This window comes from Ochotona curzoniae, unplaced genomic scaffold (genome assembly GCF_017591425.1).
Source record: "Ochotona curzoniae isolate NIBS_2020 unplaced genomic scaffold, NIBS_Ocur_1.0 scaffold_1037, whole genome shotgun sequence".
In the NCBI taxonomy this organism is placed as follows: Eukaryota; Metazoa; Chordata; class Mammalia; order Lagomorpha; family Ochotonidae; genus Ochotona; species Ochotona curzoniae.
The window spans coordinates 25,535,974-25,561,141 of record NW_024467083.1 but is presented as its reverse complement, the minus strand read 5'-3'; the positions used below and the strand labels follow the sequence as shown (position 1 = coordinate 25,561,141).

Sequence of the window (25,168 nt, the reverse complement as noted above, 5' to 3'; positions counted from 1 at the left end):
AATCAACAGCCAGTAAGGAAGAACACTGCTTCCTCTTAAACTCTCCTGGTGGTAGTGCAATGAAAAGCTTTGAACTAGATTGTAAAGGTACCCCAATGAGCCCTGTTCAAAAATCACAGACCTTGAACTCCACCTATCACTTTAACACTGGTAAATGTTGTAAAGACATGACTATTTAGCAAAACTGAAGCTTGTACCAGGTTTGGTTCATTCTGTCAATTGCAACTCCACACTAAATGTGTGATGTTTTCTCTTCTAGTTTCACGGATACAATATGGGAGAAGTGCCTGTGCAAATCTCAGGGACTAATTACTATCTGTATCCTTCTGATGGAGGGCAGATTGAAGTAGAGAAGACAGCATTTGTAAAAGGTATACTTTGAAAGTAGCTGACTAATGACGTGAAAGATGTTAATGCATTTTATTTATTTTTATTTATTTTTATTTTGAATGTTATGGTATAAAATACATAGGGTCTAGGATTTACCCACCCCCCCCCAAATTCCCACCCTCCTCCGACTGATTTTCCTCATATTATTACAATAGTATAGTCCTTCATAAGCAGTCATAAGTCCATCAGTCTGTTATTTAAGTGTGTTCCAATATTGCTGGTACAGACAGCGTCAGACAGTCTAGCATCCCATTGTCTAGATATGTCCAAAAGTTTCATTGGGAGTCCATCTTTGATTTGGAAGTAGGGATGCATATAGTGTTGTATTATCACTTCTAGATATTATAGTCTCAGATAATCGTGGGACTTTTTACTTCCGAGTGAAATAGGCAAGAATATGGATGTATCCACTGCAACTCATTTATATGCCACAGTCAGCATTTTTCAGACTTGACATTCTTCCGTTTTAATGAACTCAGCAAGGCAAAGGCCAGCATACTGCTTAGCTGAAGCACATTAATTATGACAATTCATTTATTATAATATTAATATGCTTCTACGTGACTGGTAAGTAAATAATAACAACTGAAACAAGCCAGAAGTTACTAATACTAACTACAACACATATTAGTTCAGAAGCTAATCATATACTGTGAGTTGATTGCATTTTTCTAGTTTGGGTTCTGAAACTACAAAAAAAAAAAAAAACTTGGGGGCCTGCTACGAATAACTAGCTATTGTAACTCTTATTAAGATTTTGTAGTCATAGAATGCATTAGGTTTCAGATGTTTCATAATAAATATCTTCAGCCGAATCCTATCAGTTTGGAGATATGATAGTTCAGATTTGAAAAGAGTTAAGTTTTGAAAAAGAGAATAGAAATTTTAACCAAAGAGAGGAGAGAATTCATACAGTGGCTATAGAAATAATAATAACAGCTATCAAAAATAGCATGCTTTTTAAGTTGAAAACCATTATATGTTTTACCTGCTGAATTATAATAAAATTGATCATAAGAACATATTGCCTCAATCGATGTGTTCTACTTGGTTGGTTGATTTTCTGTAGTTTGGTTTGGGATACCTGTGAACGGCGTTTGTTTATGGAATAATGTGGACCAGCACTTTGATCATTTGGGCGTCATCTTACAGAACGGCTGGCATCCCCAGGTCAGCCCCTCACCTGGTTTCAGCTCTGTGCTGTGTGATTTAAACACTCTGTCCAGAAACCAAAAGTGGCTTCTAATCCACCCATCTCCAATGCCCTGATTCTCCCCTCAGGTTCGACATTTGTCACAGTGAAAGTGATAAAGGACAAGCATCATTTTATAATTCATTTGAAAGACCCTAGGGAAATCGTGAAAAGGGAAAAGGAAGGAAAGCAGTATGTCTCAGAAGAGAGTGAGGAAGAGGAGGAGGAGGAAGAAGAGGAACAAAATCTTAAAACAAGTAAGCGGCTGCGTCTGTGGCAGTACAGGTCAACACTTAGCAATGTGCTAAACCTGTTTCCCTCTCACTTGGCACAGGGAACTGTTGTAGATGCTAATGGAGGTATTCTGTTATTCGCTTATACACATTTTTCCTTAATGTAACTTGCGTATGTGTTAGCTACAGAGCCCATTTATAAGAGGTTGCTCAGTTGACCTCGCTCCCTCTGCATCCCCAGCTCTTAAATGCCCTCTAGAGTCCACCCAAGACTGGCTGCTTTTCTGCAGCTACCTGGACTCTCATGTCCGTTCTGCCCTTGGACTCAGGTAATCACTAATGGATCCCTAGGAAGCTTTAATTTTTGTCCAAATTTACAGTTTGTGGTGTAGCTTTCTTCCTCAACTGATTCTACCACTTAAGAAGAAGTGAGAAGAGGAACCTATTTTTTAGATTGCCAAACAAGAGAAAAATCATAAATTTGACCACAAGAGTCATTACCTAATTAGAAGCAACAATTAGATATCTACTGACTAAACACTTGGAACTACACCATTTAATATCTCTAATAACAGTTAGGGGACTTAACTCTTTCTTGTCCAATGTGGATATTTTCATCTCTACAGAAAGAATTGAGTTCATTAGTAAAAACATTTTGACCCAAGGATAGGCTCAGTATGATTAAACACGAGTATAACTTTAAATACCATAGTATTTTCCAAACCAAAGGGTACAAAATTTGACAGTATGCATGTACCCAAGAACTTAGCAAAATATGTGAATTACTATAAGTCAGGAAATAGGAAAATATTTTAAGGAAGATAAATGTTTATAAGTCCACCATTTGAGTAATGGTCACTAATCATACTTCATGTCTTTCTCACACTATTGTCACTATTATTACACTATTAGCATTTTCCTAATCATAAATTATATTTAAAAACAAGATGTTAATGATTTAGCCATGTATCATTGGTATAAAATTACTTAATTATGCAATGCTTTTATATATGTATGTGATTTCCTCCAAGATAAATTACTACATTTACATTCATATTTGGTTATGTGTGTATTTCAAATGTATTTATTTCTGTATGTAGAAGTCAATCCTTTCCTTTTCTGTATACTTAGGTATTCTTTTTTTTTTCTTAATTTTATTTGAAAAGCAGTCACAGAGAACAAAGGAGATACACACACAAAAAAGAAATCTTCCATCTGTTGGTTCACTGCTTAAATAGCCACAGACTGCAGAGCTAGCAGATCTGAAGACAGAAGTCAAGAGCTTCTGAGTCCCATATTGGTGCAGGGGCCCAAAGCCTTTGAGACCTTTAACGCTGCTTTCCCAGGCCAGTAACAGGGAGCTGGATCAGAAGTGGAGTAGCCAGGATTTGAAGCAACACCCATGTGGGATGCTGGAGCCACTTGTAGAAACTTAGCTGGCTACGCCATGGCACCAACACTAATAATACCTCCTTTTCTGCTCAAATATTAAGAATCTCATTTTGAGACCATTTTTCCCTCTTTGCTTTTCAGCTTTAAGTCTTTAAACTTTGGCCCAAATTTGACCAAAAATATGTTTTGTATGTCCCATGAATCATGGATAATTATACACTTGTAAAAAGTTATTTAAAAAAAAAAAAGGCCCTGCGGGGTAGCCTAGTGGCTTGCATGCATCAGGATCCCTTACAGGTGCTGGTTCTAATCCCAGCGGCCCTGCTTCCCAATCCAGCTCCCTGCTTGTGGCATAGGAAACCAGTGGAGGACTGCCCAAAGCCTCGAGACCCTACAACCACGTGGGAGACCCAATTTGCTCCTGGCTCATGACTTCGAATGAGCTCAGCTCTAGCCATTGTGGCCACTTAAGGAGTGATTTAACAGATGGAAGATCTTCTCTGTCTCTACTCCTCTCTGTGTATTTATATAAGAGGTTGTCACCACTTAGGACTCCCACATTCTGCATAAGCATAGCCAGTTCAAGTCCTGGCTCCTCCGCTTCCAACCCAGCTTCCTGCTAATGCAGACTTGAACAAAGCAGTCAGTGGCTCAAACAGCACATGCGTGGGAAAGCTAGGCTGAATTCTAGGCTCCTGACTTCAGCTTGACTCAGCTCCGGTTGTTGTGGGTACTTGGGGAGTGAACCAGCAGATAAATAGGTTTCTGTCAGTCTGTCTGTCTCTTTGCCAGTATCTTTCTCTTTCTGCCTTTCAATTAAATTAGAAGTGAAAACAAAAGAATATACAGTAAAGATTATATGAGACTACTTCCAAAAGTTCCTGCAAAATTGAATTAAAAGGAAAGTTGGAGCAGACGGAATATCTTCCTCTCTGTATCTCCTTCTCTCTGTAAATCTTCCTTTTTAATAAAAAAAGTAAAAAGCTCTTTTTAAAACAGAAAGTTTATTTTGGTGCAAGAATTAAAATTCATGTATAGCTTTTTCATATTATACATTTGCCATTAATAAGTTGGAAACCCCTAATTTGCTCCGAAATAAGCCTATACTCCAATCTTACTTTACATGAATTTTTGAGGGTCTCGTATGTGGCCTCCATAGCCTAAAAATATTTAATATCTGACCTTCCCTCACAACCCACCAAAAAAAACCTATGCTTCTAGGGAGAATGACAACAGTCACAGGAAAAAAAAAAAAAGACCCAAAGAAGGAAAGTAATGATCATTAATTACTACAGCTTGCTTTTTCTTTCCCTTTTATAAAAGTTTCTATTCTGGCTTATTTATTGTTTATTTAATGATATTAAGTTCTCCTCTAGGATAAGACACGTCATAGTGAGTCCTTTGATTGTTTACATGCCTATGGACATCTTGAATGGTATCCTGGCTGGAGACAGGATCCCTGGATCATCATTCATTCCTCTCTTGAATTTTGGTCACAGATGCAGCCTTGCAACTTTTAGATTCAAATTTGAAGAACCCTACTAATCTGAGAATCAAGCTTCAGCCTCAATTCAGAGAATCTGGTTTGGTTGTTAATCTTTTTTCTCCCTCGTGTGTCCTATATTTTCCCTTCTGTAACATCTGTACCTTGAAATATCCACTGAAACAAATCACCCATGTCTTTATATCTTCTCCATGACTTAGTTCTGTTGAAACTTTTGATAGTTTTTTACTTAATTATCCAAGGAATTCTTTCCATTAGCAAAAGCAATTATTTTCCCTTTAATTAATCTACTGAATACCGAATGATATGGCAGGCAAATCATATTTTAAAATTCCAGAAAAGTACATCTTAAAATTTTATATGCTATAAAAATGTAAAAAATTAATCTCAGAGGTCATTTATATTTTACTGAGCATGTGTCCTGTTAACTCCTAGTAACCTCTGGCCACTGTACTGTGCCTATAGTTACACCTTTTCCAAAAGGTCCTGATCAGAATCATACTGGGCATAGCCTCTTCAGGTTGACATCTTTGACTTAGTAATATATGAGTTTATCTTATCTCCCAAGCATTTTCACGGCTTGGTATCTTGTTTTCTTTTAGTACTGAATAATACTCATTATCTGTAGTATTTCTCCATTTATCTACTGAAGTACATTTTGATTACTTCCAAGATTTTGCAATTATTATGAAAGTTTCAGGCCTGGCACAAAGGCTCAGTCACTAAATCCTCACCTTTCAAGTACTGTGATCCCATGTGTCTGACAGTTCATATCCTAGCTGCTCCATTTTCCATCCAGTTCCATGCTTGAGACCTGGGAGAGCAGTAAAGGATGACCAAAAGCCTTGGGATCCTGCACCCACACGGGAGACCTGCAATAACCTCCAGGCTTCCAATATGCTTAGCTCTGGCCACAGCAGCCATTTGGGGAATGAACTAGTGGATGGAATATATTTCTTATTTCTTTCTATTTCTCCTTCTCTATAAATCTGTCTCTTGCATAAAAATAAATAAATTTTTTTAAAAAGAAAAAAATACTTTGCTAGAAACACATGTGTGCAGATTTTAAAGTGCATATGCATTTTCAACTCCTTTGGATAAATACCGAAGGATGTGATTGTTGAGTTATATGGTGAGAGTATGTTGGTTTTGTAATAATCTAAACTATCTTGCAAAGGGATTATGTTGCTTTGCATTCCCACCAGTGATTAATGAAGTTCCTATTGCTCTACATACTTGCCAGCATTTGGTGTTGTCAGAGTCTTGCATTTTCTCTCTTCAAATAAATGTATTTCACTTCAATTCACATTTCCTTAATAACACTGTAGGGAGCACCTTCTCAAATGCTTATTTGCCCTCTGTTTATCTTCTTTGGTGAAACGTCTGTTGAGGTTTTGGGTTTATGTTTAATCTACTGTGTAGGTAGATTAACACTCTTTCTTAGATATGAAATTTGGTGATATTTTCTCCCTGGCTGTGGGTTCTCCTTTCATCTTCTTGGAAACATGACCTGCTGTGTTTTATTGCTCACGTGAATATCCCAGTCCAGAGGCTCTCTCTTCATGGGTGAGATATTCTAAGTCCTTACTGTCCAATCTTAATTAATTATATGATATAAGAAATGTGTTTTGAAATATGAGGAAATTGAGATTAATTTTCACCTTAACAACCAGGTGAAAATTTGACAGATAATTTGACAAATGAACCATTTGCCTGTGACTATGCCATTTATAAGTTTGTTCTCTCTTTTCATTCAGCTGAAACTCAAACTTCTTAAGAGTCTCGTGTTCTCATCTTTGTAATTTTACCCCACTTTTAACATCCCTGAGTAAGTGATAGGAGTTAAAACAATTTTAATTTGGTTACTCTAGGCCTCAATTCCTAGCCTTCTCACTAAACATGGCTTACATCGATTTTGAATAAAATAAAAATAATCTTGATTGTATTTTGTCTTTTAGAAGTTTTACCTGCCGAAAATAAGCCCATCAGCAAATTTGGATCTTTTTCTGCCACATTAGAAAATGGAATCTGCCTCTCAATAAGTTACTATGGACCCAGTGGAATGGCACCAGGTAAAATTAGTGCGAGGTCAAGCCTGAGTGTGTCCTGTGACCAGGTTCCCTGACCATCCTCAGTCTGCTCACTTGTCAGTAGCATGCTCTGAAACAACATATCTCACGAGTTTTCCACCAAGCTGGGAGAACATAATGTGTATGTGCACATTCATCTGTGTAAATGCATGTTTTTGCATATATACATGTATGCACATGCATATAATTGTTTTTGAAGAAACTTCAGAAGTTTCATAGAAAAATGGAATTATAAAAAATGAGGTCACTTTGGAGAAAAATATTTTGAAATCTGGGATGATTTTTCTGTAATACATGTTTTTAATAAACTTTTTAAAGACATCTTGTACAGCTAATAACAATGCTTTGATATGTTAAAAATTATTTATTATTTATTACTTTATATAATCACATATACATGCAAGATCACAGATATTCTGTGTTAGCTAGCCCATGAAAACAAGCCTGTCAGTAGGTGCCAAAGGAATCATGAGTTTCTGCAAAGCCATATTTTTATGAATCACTTAATGTGCTTTCAGGATGTTAGTCTCACTTGAGCCACTTATTGGGCATCTTAGAAGATTTCTCTACCCCACTTATAATAAACAAATGCTCCTACTGGGATCTATTTTCATTCAAATCACAGAAGAGTGTCTCAACTTATGAAAATATATTGGGAAATCTTTGGGTACCCATACATTTTAGAGGGATTCAAGCATAGCATGTTTTTTTTCCTTAAAAAAAAAAAGAGCATTACAGAATCTACAAGTAATCCCTATGGTAGATATAGCTTTGAAAGTATGTGTTAATATAGATCACTGATCTAATTATTCATCTTACTACACAGCACTTTCCCCACAGAGAAAGCATCTCCATGAATAATTATCATCTTTTTTCTTTTTTGTTCTTTTTAGCCTAGTACTCTAGAGAGCTAAAGGGCCCATTGGATTGGTTAAGTGCTTTGGCTTTTTAAGGGGTTTTGTGTTTGAATTTTAGATTTGGTTTGTTTGTAAACCAGTTGTTTAAAGAAGTCACTTTGTACCTAAAACAAAAAAAAATTAATTCATTATCAACACACAATCCCTAATTTTGAGCACAAGTTGTTATTATCTTAGACTACATTGTTTACTCCATACTCTATGAACTGTATTGCTTCTGTTTCCTAAGTGATCTCTATAGTGTTGATTAAATTCTTAATAGTAAAGCCTTCCCTTTAAGGAGAATGTCCCTAGTATTGAGTTATAAGTACTACATTCAAAAAATGTTAAGAGTATAGATAATATATAATGCATTACTTCATGTATATATACTAAAACATAGAAGGCATAATGGGCTATTTAGAACAACTATAGGTGTCATACATTCCTTAAAGATACCAATGGAATCAATATTTAACAAATTCCTTATCTGCTAAAATCTAAATAGGTTCCCAGACCAGGTCTCTTCCTCTTACTGTGTTTAAACAGCTAAACCTATTTTAGTCTCCTTTTATATAGGAAAAAGATAATAAATCTGAGAATTAGACACAAGTATTTTTTAATCCAAATAGTTGAGCACTTTGTAACTTCTTGGTAAGAGGAATAGATCATTCTTGCTTCCAGTTGCCTTTCAAATGGCCCACTGCATATATACAGAATCGAGAACATCAATCAGGCCCCCATACAGATTTTATACAACTCTTCACCCGAATTCTAGATGACAACCAGCCTTTCATTTGCTTACTTTCATTTGCTTAGGCTGAAGTGTTACTCAGAATACTCTTCTGCCACTTGATAACACTTTCTCCTACTCCAGGTCTCAGCTGAGAGTTTAATACCCTGAGAAATGCTTCAAGGAGCAAGTGACAAAACTAAGTTAAAGGGTCTTTAGAAAAGAGAGAGAGTTATCCAGACCCCCCCCCAAAAAAAAGGGGGTTGGTGAGAATTCTGAACACTGGGAGTAAAGCAAGACAAAGTTCGATAGGTAAAAGCATGGAAAGGCTTTCTAGATATTCCAAGGTGAATTATGCCACAGCATACGCTGCAGATGACTTGCAATGGAGGGCCTTCTTCCTGATTCCTACCATGCTCCATAGTTCCCCTACCACCACAGACTAAACATCCAACATGGCACTAGAGGGCTTTATAATATAAACTACCCACTGAATTATGCTACACAGCAGATACTCCATAAATGAGTGTAGGACAGGTGAATTTCCCATTGCCATTCAGTTTCTGTGCCGTATTTTCTATTGCAGGCACTGAGCAGCACAGATTAACTGTGATATATCCGTCCTAAGAACCAACTGTCTTATTTAATAAGTGTATCAAATATGAGTGGTTTTTCTCTTTTTCTGCTTTTAGAGGATAAGGATCCTGATTTGGAAGCAATGTTGAATATCCCTTCAATACACATTCCAACAACAATACCTGTTGCCGTGACTGCTCCTCAAAGCAAAGCAAAAGGGAAAGTAAAAGGCAAAGAAAAACCCAAAGATTCTCTTAAAGAGGAGGAACACCCAAGAGAAGAGGATAAAAAGGTAGACGACTCCTGACTGTGGCTATGTCACTAGTGTTGTTACAATACATAGATTTTGTTGTGTGGATGCATTGACATTACTTGTATCAATTTTGGAAGGAAAAGATTGATTTGCATACAGATACTGGACTCCCCACTCTCTAAGACATATTGTCATAATGCAGATTGTCTCAAGTCATTGATTTGAAGCATTGAAAGAATCGGTCAACCTTTTCCCAACCTCACTTTTCTTTTGTTATTGGTTGGTTAATTTTGCAAAAAATTTTTCTATTTTTAGTATTTCATTTAGTTCAACAGAAAAGATTAATCAGGAGGCAAATATCTGTACTAAGCTATTTGGTAGACTAGAGTTTAAAAATTGATGTGCTGAGAATTTAGCAATATCAAGGGACAGCCCACTTCTAATATAAGATTAGACTATCTTCTACTTTTAATGCTTTATCACAGCACTTGCTCTTTCTCTTTCTCTGTATCTCTCTCTCTATCACACACAGAGAGAGAGAGAGAGAGAGAGAGAGAGAGAGAGAGACTCATACACTCAGATACCCAGACTTTAACTTATTCTCATGTTAGAACCCTGTTGACCCTTGTTTTGTTAAAAAAAAAAAAAAAAAGTTCAAGTGTTGAACAAAGTGACACTTGATAATTCTTTTAAGGGAATTTGGCTAAAAGTGACTAGATAGCAAGCCCAACAATTCACTGATGATTTCATAAGAGTGATGATAATGGGAAGGCAGGGGGGAGTTACTGGTTTACTGGTTTTACATGTTATGATAGATTTAACAAAGCATGTTTACAGGTTTGAGCATGTTTGTTTATGTACCAAATTTCTTAAGCTCTATCTTCTTAACTTAGATTTGTGTTTTTAATTCATTTTGCCTAAAATTGCTGATATTTCCTCCCTTCCAGAAGCAAATGAAAGGAATACCAACTTCAACAATCATTTGGAATAATTAATTCCTCAAAAACGTAATTAATAAAAAAATTAGAATAAGCTAAAGGTTCAGCAATGGGGAATTGATTAAAGTGATTTTACAGCCTAAAAGAAGAAAACTGGAAAAACTGAAGTGATTGCCATTTGGAATTGTTTGGAAATTATCAAATAACATCACCTTATGACAATATAGCCAAACAAGAGATAAATTCATAAATGGCACAGAATGAACATTTAAAACATCACTAATTTATAAATGACATTTCATTGTCTCTTTTTGCTTTTACTTCCTACAAAACCAATGCATGCTTGCTATAGAAAAGTGGGAGCAGATGTTGACAGTATAATAGCTTTGACACCCAAACCATAAAAAGCACCTAGAAGATAGTAGGAATTTTGGTTTCCTGTATCATTTGCCTTTGTGGTCTATATACCTTACCCTGAGTGATTTCCAATCTGTAAAAATACCTTATACTGAGTGATTTTCAATCTATAACCATTTATTATAATTCTAGGGCTGTCAACTCCATAATCAGGGCACCAGCAGATTCCACACCCAGGAGGACCTGTTGCTCCTAGCTAGCTTTTTTTATGTGTCATTTTGTGGCATAAGACAAAAGGCAACTCCCTTTACTCCGTTTTATAAGGGCACTAATCTCATTCAAGCAGATGGAGCTCTCATGATTCAATAGCTTCCTAAAATGCTCCACTTCTTTTTTATATAGATTTATTTATTTTTATTTGAAAAGCAAAATTACAGAGAGAAGGAGAGAGAGAGGAAGGGGGACAGAGAGACAGAGATCTTCCATCTGCTCATTCACTCCCAAGATGGCTGCAGTGGCTAAAGCTGAGTTAATCCAAAGCCAGGACCCAGGAACTTCCTTGGGTGTCCCATGTGGGTACAGAGTCCCAAAGGCTTAAGCCATTCTCTACTGCTCATCCAGGTCACAAGCACGGACCTGGATGGTAAGTGGAGCACCTGGGATACAAGCCAGTACCCATATGGGGTACCAGCATTGCAGATAGGGAATTAGCCTAACGTTCCACTGAGCCGAACCCAAGGCTCCACTTCTTACTACCAAGACATTAGATAGCAGGTACCAATGTATACATTTTGCTGGGATGCCAAAAGTCACTCCATCACATTACTCTTATTCCTATACATAAAATAAAGGAAACACTTCAAGCCCCAACTCCTCATAAATCTTGTCCTAGTTATTCTAATTAACTTTTAATCACTCGTTTTTCTGAGGATATACATGCCAAATAGTTGGTATTATAATTTGTCTCACCTGTCTATAATCCATTGTAAGAGCAACTATATAGCTATTCAAAGGTAGGAATATATACATCCGTACTACTAACCTACCTACATAAGCTCTCAACAAATCATTGCTTAGTCAAGATAAATGACAGCATATTTAAAAATTGAGAAGTTATTATTCACGTGTTAATTTGTTTACAGGAAGAAGTAGACCAAGAGTCCATTTTACCAGAGAATACGTATGTTCCCACCTTTCAAAACCTAAATGTGTCTTGCCCCAATGGACTTCTGTTGACCTTCATAGGTCAAGAGTGTCCAGGTGAGTGCCCACTGGTATGAGACAGATAAGCAAGTGGCAAAATATAACTAAAAAACAATCAGATCAACCTTGAGAATTGTATATTTTCCTGTCACTTTCATGCTTGTGGTTGGTAATGAAGAAGAGATTATTTTTAAATAATGAGATTCATAATAATGATCATTTTGTGAACACTTACCATGGGTAAACACTCCATAAATAGTAAAGATAAATGAAAAACCTTAAGTACCTAAATCTAAGTGCCAATAAACCCATTTTATGAACGAAAGAAAGATGCTTCAGAAGGTTTGGCACCTTGCCTAAGCAAGTTAAATAGCAGACCACAAAAGCCAATGATCTTAAAACTCCTGTGTGGTCCCTGTGTCTTCTTTCTACTACAGATAACTACTACACAGCATGAGGACATTGTGATCAAACTAAGACAGTGAGCACAGAGTAGAGACAATTGTTGATGACGTGAATGAAGAAAGCAAGTCTTTCTTCATTTCCCTGAGTTACTGTATAATTTTACCGAGCCTGTCATTTGTGTTGATTCTGTACATAGCTGTCCAGATTAATAAACAAGTACAAATAGAACTAATTTAATTATTTCATGAGAGTCAACTTTGGGAATTGAGTTTAATTATCATCTATTTGAAACTCAATATCACTGTGAATGGAGTAAATGCCAAATAGAATGAACAGAATTAAGACATGAATTCTTTCATTGGAAAGTCAGATTACAGAGATGAGGAGATATAGAAAGGAAGATCTTCTTTCTGTTGATTCACTCCCCAAGTGGCCACAACAGCCAGAGCTGTGCTAATCCAAAGCCAGGATGGAGCCCGGAGCCCAGAGCCTCTTGCCACAAAGGTACAGGGTCCCAAGGCCTTGGGCAGTCCTTGACTGCTTTTCTAAGTCACAGGCAGAGAGCTGGATGGGAAGTTGGGCTGCTGGGATTAACACTGGCGCCCATATGAGATCCCAGCACTTGCAAGGCAAGGACTTTAGCCATTAGGCTACCGTACCCTAGGACATGAATTCTAAAGCTGTCCTTGGCACTAATTAACCATGCAATCCCTCTTTTACGTTACTCTCACACCATAACTTCTAATTTGAATATTAGATTATTTCAGTAGATCTTGAAGTCTTATTTTTTACAACCAAATAGTCTCTTTATGATAATTCCCTTATGGACAGTGAATTTGAAAACTGTAGTATCAAAGGAAAAGATTATGCCAATATTAAAAAGTAGCCCACATTTCATTTACTTGCCAACTGAAATAAGCCAAATATGGTAGTTTGCCAATTTTATTGAAATTTTCCTTTGCATTAGAATTTCTACATTGTTAAAAATGATCCTTTTGCTAGTTCCATGGAACACTGATGGGTCCAGGTTTCTTCTGGGATCCAACAGACCAGATAGTTTCAACAAATGCTTAATTTGCCAAGAGTATACTGGGAAAAATGTTCAAGTTCAAGGAAAGGTGTTTTTCTGCTTATTTGATTGGTCCTGTCATCAGACCAGAACCTGACACCTTTCATCTGTCCTTCCTATCAGGTATATTATCCACCCTCATATTTTCATGCTTGTGTCAGGAGAGAGAATTTGGTTAATTGGTGAATCTGCCTGTAGTCCATCATCTTTTTTCCCCAGCATTTTATTTATTTTTAATTTAATTTTTAATATTGTTCATAGTTAAGAGGGATGCATACCCATGTGGGCCTCTGTTTAGAGTGGGAAAGGTCAGGAACCAAGGAAAGTGGGTGGGGCATGTGTTTCAGTCTTATTTTTTTTTCTCCTTTGTTCACAGAAGAAGGAAAGAGGGCCGCTGCAAACTGTCAAACTACATCAGCACCTGTGGATGAGAGATGGTCCCTTGATACTTTAGAGACCCCAGTGTAGGGAGGAGTATTCCAAGGGTGTAACTTGAATAGTTTCAATGTCCCTGAGATGTTGTCAATTTCTTTGCTCCAGGGTTAAGAAAATCTTTCCAAAGTCTACTGGTTTACAAAGTTCACCTTAGTGCATCCACAGACCCAGGAACATGCTGCCACGTTTTGCCTGGAGAATTGTCCAACCTCTTCTGCTTTCCATCCTGTTTCCATCCGGCAGTTGACATCCCCTGCTGCCCTGATCGTCAGGTTCCCCTGGTGCAACTGGACATGCTGTCCACTGTACACACATCAGTAACTGAGGAGGCCCAGTCCTGATACATGCACTCCAAGGTTGAACTACATGCACTGTTATTCTCCCTGTGGCCAAGATCTAAGTCCAGTGATCTACTTGAGGAGTCCCCCTAGAAAGCTTGCCTGGGCTGATCTCAGACTTGACTCTTAGGTGCGCCAGTCAGTGCAGGGTCAGGTTCATTTTGTCACCTGCACCAGACAATACACGTATTGATCTTGCCTAGCCCATCCAACATCCCATTCAGCTCTTGTACATACTCATAGGTACTGTGGCTTAGCTCACTCCAGCCCAGCAAACAAAACCAGCCCATATATATGGTAATAGGTGCCACTGCCTTGTACAGTCTGGCCTGCTCCCAGCCTTGGTTATTGTGCTCACCAGTCATAGGTACAGCTCAGTACAGAGTGCCCACAGTTCCCCCACCAGGCATGTTCACAAGTGTGACAAGACTCACACTCAGTCTCAGCATTGCCAGTTGGCACTGCAGCCTTGCTCAGCTGGCTTTCACCCATTCTGGCTCTCGTGTATGCCATTGGGTGCAACTGCCTAAACCAGTTTGGCCTGGCTCCTACTGGCCCACCCCCAGTCCTAGCTCCTATGCTCACTAGTGGAAGCAGTTTCCTCAAAGGCTAAGCCACCTCTATAATTGTGCCCTGAGGTGTCATGGATTTAATTAAACAACTTCACTGGGTTATCTGTCATGGTACAGAAACCGCTGTATTATCCAGATGCAGACAAAAGAGTGAAAAGCTTTAAGCAAGAAGATGTAATCCATCCCCATAATCATCCACTTCACAGTGAAGTATTCTTTTTCCTTTATTAAGGTCGATATGCTGTGGACGAGGAGCCCACCTGGGAAATCATGGTCCGTCAGAGCTATCCCCAGAGGGTGAAGCACCATGAGTTCTATAAGACAACGATGCTACCCATGGTGCAGGAGGCATCAAGGGTTATCACCTGTCAAGGCACTGTTATCAAATACATGTTGGATGGATCCACACAGGTGAGCAGGATGTGAGAGGCAAATGACCTTTTCCTATTGAGAAGGAAAAAACAAATAAGCATGGGTGAGGAGCATTACTGTACAGAGAAGAACAACCACTTGAAACAGGGATGGCGCTTTAAAAGAATGAAGCACATCATAGCTAAAGGGGGAATCATGCACACAGAACACAAACTTCTCATTTTTGTCATGGTCCAAGATTATAGACAGAACACAGTGCTTGCTTCATTTTCTTCCTAAAATGATAGGAAGAAAAAGACTTAAAGAGGAAAAGGAAAATCCATGAGAATTTTAATTTTTTAGAGAACAATGAAACATCTAGAAAGTCCTTAAGGATGCGAGTCAGACAGGAACAAACTGATGGAAACATAAACAGCAAAGTTTAAAAACATGTGCAGAAGAAAAACCTGCTCCAAATATAGAAATCAAAACACAGATTCTGTGAAGATGGAGCCCTGAGCTCAGCACATCAGAAACTTTCCTAGGTCTTCACTACCACCTAGAGGATGGAAACCAGTCACGTGCCCTCCTCCACCTCTCTGCAGTAACCACAGGAAGGAGGGCCTACAACCATGTTCCACAACCATGTATTACACTACCAAGAACTGAAGAGAGATTCTCAATAAGAAACAGGATCACACACCTGAGAAGTATGATCTTGGAGGGAAACCAATCCCAGAAAAGTAAAGTACCAAAAATCAGTGGAATTCAAAAATAACAACCTAGGAAATAAAAGTAAACATACACAAAGCAAATGTTTTTAAAGTACGTAAAATAGGTGGAAAAGAGGTTAACATTCCATAAAATAAACATTAAAAAATGGCTAATGAAAAACATCAAGTGTTGCTAAAAATTTTTTAAATAATTGTGACATAGCAAGGAGTGGGAGGGATGGATTCGGAGGAAAGGTTAAGAGATGTGGAAATGGGATCTACATGGTAGAGTTTCCAGAATAGCAAAATAGTAGAAATAAAGGAGAAAAATAAAGACATAAGAAATATCCCAGCACTTAAAAAATTAAATTGACCAATGACCAATCAGGATTGCCACTAATTATCTTTAAAAGATTACTTATATGTCATCATGCAGTTCTGAAGACTGCATTGATAGAAAATCTCAGAAAAGCAGTTACCAGTTACCTCCAAATGAACAAGAATCAGATGACGGTGCATTGCTGCACAGTGGGTTAAATGGCTGTTTGGAACACAGACATCTCCTGTCAGAGTTCCTGCTTGGAATCCCTTTGCATTGGATCCAGTTCCCTTCTCATGCACCTGGCAGGCAACAGACAGTTCAAGGACACGCAATCTTGCTTCCACATAGGAGATAAGGATGGAGCGCCCGCCTCTGACCTTCACCCTGGCGGGACCATGGCTATAGAAGCCACTGGAGAATGAACTAGAAGTGGTTTCTCTCTCGCACGTGCTCTGTGTGTGTGTGTGTGTGTGTGCCTTTGACTTTCAGCAAAATGACTCTTTAAAAGAAAAAAGAACCAGATAGATAATGGACTTCCTTGTCATGTTAATTGGAAGGCTATTCGTACTGATAATAGATGGATGTCGTTATAATACCTAGAGATACCACATATAGTTGCTATCAATGGATACTAAACATTTAACTATCTGAAGAAAGTTTAAATGTACTCCTTTTAAAAACTGAAATAGAATTTAAAATTGTTCTCATTAGTAAGGAAAGAAAAAAGAATAGAAAAAAAAACCCTGAAAGCCACCTAAAAAGGGGAAAACAAAATAAATAGAAAATAAAATAACCATACTGATTGCTAAAGTTAGCGTCTCTAAACTACAACTCCAATCTCTGTTCTATGCTTTTGACACTGAGTCAGCAGCACTGAAAACAGCGCTGTTCTTGAATGATTTGGAGATGAATCAGTTGCCCAGCCAGTGCTGATTGTTAATCAGCTTCTTGCTCGGTTCTGAGAGTGCTGAGGCCTTTCCCCTTCAGATTCTCTTTGCAGATGGTGCTGTGAGCAGCAGTCCCAATTCTGGTCCTGTTCGTCCTCCTCCTGAAACGTCACCAAGTCCTCATGATGGAGATCTAATTGACTCGGCATCTCAACCAAAATCAGAAACAGCACCTTCTGAGATTGCCATCACAAAGAAAGGTAAAACATGAAGCTGGCAACCCCCAGACCCAGTCCACACTCATGCTGAGGGATAATGCAGTCATGTCCAGTCCAGAGCGCTGCCACTGTTACAGCTCTCATGGTCGCCAGTGAGAACTACAACTCAGCTAGAGTGTCACCTTAGCTCCCCAGCCAGGCCTGTTCCAAGTCACACATCTTGCACGTTCCAGAGATTACTCTGACCTAGCTCTGCATTCCCCAGCCCCTGTCTTGGCCTTTGCCATTAGATGCTGCAGCCTGGTTCAACCTAGTTCACCCCCATTCCCAACTCTTGCTGAGGGGTGCTGCAGCCTAGCTCTGTCCAGTCTGCTCCCATCCCTGGCTTATGCATACTGGTAGGTGTGATAGCCTAGCACAGTATGACCCATTCTCCAGCCTGGTTCCTACACATGCCAGTGGGCTAACATGGACCTGGCCTTGCCCAGTCCACCTCCCTCTAGATTCAACCCACACACTTACCAACAGGTGGAGCTACTTTGCCGGCCTGACCAACATCCAGGCCTGAATCACATGCTCACCAGCAGGGGCTATGGCCCACCAGGGGAGTTGCCCAAGTTCCCCTCCAGGCCCACCTTTAGACCCAGATCTCACATGTGCCAGCAGGTGCTAGACCCTTACCTAGCATAGTCTGCCCCCTCCCTCCCGGCCTTTGTATGGGCTGGAGGATGTTCTAGCCAAATCCAGCCCCCACCCTATTACTGCAGTCTGGACCAGCCCAGACTATTCCCAAAACCCAGTATCCATGAGTTTCAGAACATTCATGCCTAGTTTAGCTTGTTACTACCTCCAGCTCTTAAGCAAACCAGTGCAATTGCATTTCCATAGGGGTGAATCCATCTATCCCCCACAGAATCAGCCCCAAAACTGGTTATCTCATGTGCTAGTTAGTGTCATGGCCCATTCTAACATTACCCATCCCCTGTTCCAACACTCACTGGTGGATACTGTGATCTAGCCCTGCCAGGTAGGCCCCCAGCCCTAGGTTTAGTGTGTACTGATGAGTGATGGTCAGCATGATCCATGATAACTAGTTCAGCTCAGGTCTCCCACACCATCCGGTGCATTGGTTTGACCCATAAAGGTCCTTGAGCTTCTCTCCTCCAAACCACTTGGTCTCGGCTCCCTTGCTTGCCTATAAGTGCTTTGTTGATAAACGTCTCTCAGAAATTATTCCTCAGATGCAACATACTCCCTCAGTGGTCCTCCCTACCACACATCCCTTTGCCCCTTTCCCTGATCAATCCACAGTCGCTGCCCTGGGAGTAAATGGGTTCTCTAGCCCATTCAAAGTTCCCCAAACCCAGTCCCAGCCCACCAGGCCAGCGTGCTAAGCTAGATCTCTCCCCTCCCACCACCCCACCTGAACCAAGTATGTGGGGAAATCCTCAGGTTCATTCCAACTGCCTGGACAGAGCACCCAGGTCCTTACACACCCCGACCAGTGCCAGCCCCCAGATCCCCCAGAAGCCCGCATCTCCAGACCCTGCTCTGAGCACAGAGCGGGCTGGGCCCGACCCATCAATGGCACTCGCTATCCAAGCTCAAGGCAGCCCTGAGCAGCCCAAGGCAGTCTAACACCAATGATGCTTATCAGCCGAACCCCATGTCCCATTTTAAAGTGTCTGGATTCAAGTCATGAATCTGCTTCTGATTCCAACATCATATCAGTATGTACTCTAGGAGTCAGCAGGGGGTGACTCAAGTACTAGGGTTCCTACCACCCATGTGGGAGACCTGGATTGAGTTCCTGCCTCCTGGCTTCATCCTGGTCCAGACATGGAAGTTGGAAACATTCTGAATGTAAACCAGGAGATAGACAATCACTCTCTACCTCTTTTTCCTTCTTTCTCTCCCTCATTCTGCCTTTTTGACTGATGATTGATTGATGGATGATAGATTAAATTGGTAATTTTTAAAGTTTCTGGAATATTAAAGCAAGTTTATTTTGTTGTACATAAAGCTGAAATTCATGCACAATGTTCTCTTTTTTAAAGCATATATGGGTTTTTATTGGAAAGGCAGATGTACAGAGAAAAGGAGAAACGGAGAGAAAGATCTTCTGTCCACTGGTCACTCCCCAAGTAGCCACAACAGTCATGGTTGAGCCAATCTGAAGCAAGGAGCCAGGAGGTTCTTCTGGGTCTTTGATATGGGCACAGGGTCCCAAAGCTTTGGGCCGTCCTTGACTGAACTCTAGAACATTTATTGTGCAGATGAAATGCCGAGGCTATGCCTGACTAGTCAGCTTCCCCAGAGCCAAGGTTAAAGAAAGATGTTTCCTATTCATGACAGACAGAATTGTAAGATCAGTTGAATCAATTGTTAAAACTTTAGTTAAAAAAGAAATCTAGAGCTCAGAGCTCAAAATAAGGAGTCTTAAAATTTTGCTTTTATTTCTTTGAGAGTCAGAGACAGACTGACAGACAAAACTGGTTCACTGCTGAAATGACCTGCAAAAACTGTGACTGGGCCAGACTACAGTTAGAAGCCAAGCACTCAGTCCAGGTCTCTCATGTGGGTGTCAGAGATCCAGCTACTTAAAGCATCACCTGCTGGGCCCAAAGGTCCGCACTGGAAGAAGCTGGAATTATGAGTCAGAGCCAGGAATCCAGTCTAGCACTCCAGCATGTTATATGGACCTCTGGATCCAATGCCTTTCCAGAAAAGAGTAGGTTTTAAAATCCTGAGCACAGATCGCCAAATCTGGAATCTATGGCGATAGAAGTAATGCTTCAAAGTATACAGAAATTGACCAGCATATCTTGTGTGCCTTTGACAGTGCGCCGTCCATGAGAGTTTGTCTTTGGGGGGAAGATGGTGGCTATCTAGCCAAGGTTCAGATACTAAAATTAAGCTATTCATAAGCTGGAATCTTTCCCTATTGATAAATAATATAATTAATGAATATTCTCTTAGAGTTGTCTTTGTCACAGCATCTGAAGTAGTTTAAACTGTATCATTAAGTGTTACTTAATGGTTGGTGTTTATGTAATTGGAGTTACATTGCTTGGTTTTTCTTTTCCTCAGGAAAAGGTCATAAAAATCAATCAGTAGGACATAAGAATGAAATCCACGAACCACCCCCAGAGATCGTCCAAATAGTAACTCCTGTGGAAGCTCCCATAGGCACCTGGTTCACCACCACACCCAGTGGAAATCGGATTGGCACCAAGGGATTAGAACAAATACCAGACTTGGCCCCATTTTTGTCTTTTCAAGTCACGGATCCTGTCAATGGAATGGTATGGCAAGCCATTGTATGTTATATAATGTCCCAAAATCACTAACGTCCTGAAGCAATGCATAGAAGAATGGCTGAAAAATAAGAAAAATTTTGGAAGCATTTTCAAGGAAGCAGATAAAAGGATAGATGGCTGGATCCAGCTTCCAAATTCTGAAAGCATCAAATAACATATTTACCAAACATAATATGTTGTGAAATGTGAAGTTATTATGGGCCAGGGCAACATACTAATTTTTGAAATAAGGGGTATATCTTGAATTTTCCACATCACTTTTTAAGATACACCCAAGAGATGTCCTGCATATCTCTGCACTGAATATATTTGTACAGAAGTCTTAATTCTGGAGGTGAGGGGTCATGTGCTGTGCTCCAACTTCCTAGAGCTTCCTCGAACACTGCAGTGAGTGATAGGAATCCATCCATGAACCTGGATTTCAAAAGAACTTAGGCTATATTTAAGGAAATAGAACATATTCACGTTAAGTTACAACACTGAGGAACATCACAAAAGAATTTATTCATAACATAAGAGTAAGTGACCAGTTGGTGGCATAGAAATGATGGTTCTGCTGGTTATTATTAAGTTGGAACTTCTAGGATGAGCCTCCCTTGGCCAGGAGTTTCACGTGCTCTCTATTTCCACAAGTGTGTGTTATGACACCACTGAGGTTACATATGGTGGTCAGCTGTGCACATTCAGCAGTGATGGCTCAGGCAGGTGTAGAACCTGCTATTGGTCAGTAAGAGCTGGGATTGTGCCATCTTTCAGCAATACCTGTAAAATATCTTATGAAGCTTGACAGCATCCATTGAGCTAAAGAAAATAAAGAATGCTCATGGAAAACAGAACATGCAGATGCCAAGACAGATCCCGTGTGCTTTACTACTGTTTAAGTGAGGGCAAGAAAACTGACACGATGCCCTGAAACAAAATTGAAAATGGGTGTGTTTTCACCGAGATCATTTATAACCTGGATTTCCTTGTTCACAAACTGGAGGTACTAAACATTACCTGAATGGCTAGGAGGTAAATCCTGGCACTGTCTGGTATTTAAAACATTGTTTCACTATTCTGTCACCACTAAGAATTATAACAGTTATCTCACTCAACAGTATTAGTGTTATACTTGGATAATTCTAAATAAAAATATACAAATAAATTGTACATGTATATAAGTGGACATTTTCTTCTGTAAGACATAGAGCTACTATTAATCAGCTACTAACCTGATGACTGTGAGTGAAGCACTTAACGAGCTCATTTAACCATCTCATTTAACCCACATGACTTTTCCTAAGATGCTAGGTGGGCTCCAGAGAAACTGGAGCACAGAGAGGTTAAACAACACACCCTCAGCGCCCAGCCGTCCAGGAATCCAGAATTTTAACTCCAGCAGAGCTAAGTCCCAGCCAGCACATTGTACGGCAGTATTTCTTATGATGTGTTACTGGTTGCAAATGTGATGATGAGAACCCAAAATAATAATCAGCATGCATTTTTTCTCAAATCGGGATTTCTGCCTACTGTAAAGAGAAGAAGGTAACAGCTTCTCCAAATAGACCTAGACATTTAAGGGGAAAAAATAGATAGCAAAACTTACTGTCACATACACCCAGATTCTACAGAAAAATGTATCCATTATAATTAGGCCAGTACAATTAGAAAGTGCCCCATGCTTAAAATGTGGATCACAGAGGCCAGCACGGTGATGTAGCAAATTAATCCTCTGTTTGCTCTGCTGGCATCCCACATTGGCACCAATTTGTGTCCCAGATGCTACATTCCCAATCCAGCACCCTGCTTGTGACATGGGAAAGCAGCTCAAGTCTTTAGGCCCTTGCACTCATGTGGGAAACCCAAAAGAAGTTCTTGGTTTTGGACTACCCCAGCTCCAGCAATTGCAGCCATTTAGGGAGTGAACCAGCGGATGGTTTATCTCTCTCTCTCTTTCTCTCTCTCTCTCTGCTTGTCCTTCTCTCTGTGTAGCTCTACCTTTCCAATGAAAATAAATAACTTCAAAAATATAAATTCCATAGTTTACAATACCATAGGTGAAGGATGGACTCTCCAGAGACTAGCATTGAGGTGGAGTCCTAAATGCAAGACTTTTTAAAAAAAAAGGATTTGTTTATTTTTATTGCAAAGTCAGATATATACAGAGAGGAGGAGAGACGGAGAGGAAGATCTTCCATCTGATGATTCACTCCCCAAGTGACCACAATGGCTGGTGCTGTGCCAGTCCGAAGCCAGGTGTCCAGATCCTCTTCCGGGTCTCCCAAGCAGGTACAGGGTCCCAAGGCTTTGGGTCATCCTTGACTGCTTTCCCAAGTCACAAGCAGGGAGCTGGATGGGAAGCAGGGCCTCCGGGATTAGAACCAGCATCCATATGGGATCCCAGCACTTCAAAGTGAGGACTTTTGGCCGCTAGGCTATGGTGCCAAGTCCGAAATGCAAGATTTTTAATAGGGACACCACCGAGAAAGGGAAGAGGAGGAAGAAAGATCAGGTGGCCAGAAGAACTGAACTACAGCTCAGTCAAGCCTGCGGGGAGCTCAGGGGCAAGCACTACCTGTCTCAGTGTCCTGAGTCTGGCAGAGTGGCCAGACCTGTGAACCCTGTCTCAGCCCCTGAATGCAGCTCACTGGGAAGGATGTGTGCAGGGGCAAGGCTGAAAAAGCTAAAAGTGTGCAGCTGTTGACAGGCAGTGTTCCCCATTGTTTTTCCAAAGGTGCATCCTTGTCACTTCTCTCCAGCCCCACCACCTGCGCACACCCACACACCACACAAACACACTTGGGAGTCTGCAGCTTGGCCAGGGTGATAGTCTGCCCAGGCTGCTATCACGAAGCACCACATGCAGGGAGGCTCTGCTTCTGGCAGTTCTGTAGCTGGAAATCTGAGATCAGGGCTAAGCCTGAATAATGAGCACCTCTTCCAAGGTGTTCCCATTCTGAGAGTTCTCTGAGGTTCCTTTAGTCAGGGATCTAATTCCATCCATGAAGACAGAGTCCGCATCTCCCAAAGGTCTGTCCTATCCAGGACAGTTCTGCAGAGCAGAGATTTCATGACACAGAGACAGCCACACCATGCCATGTGTATCTCAACTTCATACTTTCTAGGAAAGTGGGGTCTGTGTTCATTTTCATAGGCATATCTGGGTCAGCCCAGGCCTGATGTTAACTTTTTATCCACAAATATGCCCTGCCTCTTGCATGTTGAGTGGCCTTGACAACTTTCTTAAGTTTCTCAAAGTTTAAATTCCTTGTCCTATGAAACAAGGTTACCACTCTCTGCCTCCCATAGCTTGCTTGGCTGTGATAAGGATTAGCTCTGGTAGTGAGTTAAAATTTCATTTGGAAAGACTAGGGCTTTGATGGCACTGTCTTTGCATCCAGTGGAGTTTACGAAATATCACACTTAGGGTTAGACACCTGACTAGGGGATGATGCTCTGCCATTATATGTACAGGTTATGACAACCCGAGAAGACAAAGTGGTGATTGTTGAAAAGAAAGATGGGACCCGGATAGTGGATCATGCTGATGGTACCAGAATCACAACCTTTTACCAAGTTTATGAAGATCATATAATTCCTCCAGATGATCAAGAAACAAGTAAGTTTGTGTTTCAAAATTATAATGTTATTCCATAATTCTTTATATGAGAGAAAGGACTCCCACTGATAGTTGAACACGTGAGAAAAGAAATTATTTGATGAAGTCAAGCAACAAAAGAACATTTATGTGTCTAAATCTGGGCCTATGAGAACTTATCACTTTATCATTTGCCTTATTTCTGTCTTTATTTTTTAATTGATCAAATTTGTACTTACTATGTATGCCATGTTTTGAAATATGTATATATTCTATTCTGTATGTATGTGTATACTGTGTATATATTCTATGTGTATATTATACTATATTATATATCATATATCATATGTGAGTATATAGAGAGAATATATATATTCTAGGCTGTGTAGATATATATGCATAAAATGGTAAATTAGGCTAATTAACATATCAATTACATCACACACATAATTTTTTGTGCTAAGAACATTTTAAAAACAGCCTCATGGTAATTTTCAAAACGCATATATTGTCATTTGATTATTAGAGTTGGCATGCTGTGCAGTAGAGCCCTTGAACTTAGTCTTTACACCCAGCTGAAGTATTGTATCCTTTGACTATCACACACCTAAAATGACCCACGAACTCGGGCCCCTGCCATCTGTGTGGAGGACTCAGATGGAGTTCCAGGCTCCTGGCTTTAGCCTGGTCCAGTCCTGACCACTGCTGTCATTTGAAGAGTGAATCGATGGATATAAGATATCTTTCTCTGTCCCTCTCCCCCTCCTCTATCATTTCTATCTCTCCCCCTCCTCTGTCATTTTGCCTTTCATATAAATAAATAAATCCCTCTTTAAAATAACCCTCCTCTTAGAAAAATTCCTTTGCACAATGAAATAATATTGATTTCCATCTTCATTCTATATAGCTTTCTAGACTTACTCATCTTACATCACAGCAACCTTGGACCCTTCGAATGGCATCTCCCAATTACTTGGTAAAATCATGCATGTTGTAATGGTGCATTAACTTTATTTCTACATATACAGACACAATGTTAACACATTTGCACAAGGAGACATGTGCAGAAGTGCTGCTGACAACACTGAGAACAATATTGGAGCAGTAGGAAAGTGTAGGATGCTCTTCAGTGGCAAAATAGAAATCTAAAATGTGGTGCAATTTTACTAGATGGTACCCAAAAGTAATTGAATGTAATTGA

At 39.8% G+C, this 25,168-nt stretch overlaps 1 protein-coding gene across 1 annotated transcript in view; it reads left to right on the top strand.

Annotated features, from left to right (window-relative positions):
- SPAG17 (sperm associated antigen 17) overlaps window positions 1-25,168 on the top strand; it is a 198,100-nt gene that overhangs the window by 117,940 nt on the left and 54,992 nt on the right. The window contains exons 22-30 of the mRNA XM_040998349.1: window positions 260-371; window positions 1,672-1,839; window positions 6,670-6,783; window positions 9,123-9,298; window positions 11,697-11,814; window positions 14,809-14,987; window positions 16,950-17,109; window positions 20,158-20,372; window positions 23,844-23,988. Of these exons, the coding sequence (XP_040854283.1) occupies window positions 260-371; window positions 1,672-1,839; window positions 6,670-6,783; window positions 9,123-9,298; window positions 11,697-11,814; window positions 14,809-14,987; window positions 16,950-17,109; window positions 20,158-20,372; window positions 23,844-23,988 (1,387 nt within the window). The remainder of the gene's footprint in view (window positions 1-259; window positions 372-1,671; window positions 1,840-6,669; window positions 6,784-9,122; window positions 9,299-11,696; window positions 11,815-14,808; window positions 14,988-16,949; window positions 17,110-20,157; window positions 20,373-23,843; window positions 23,989-25,168) is intronic.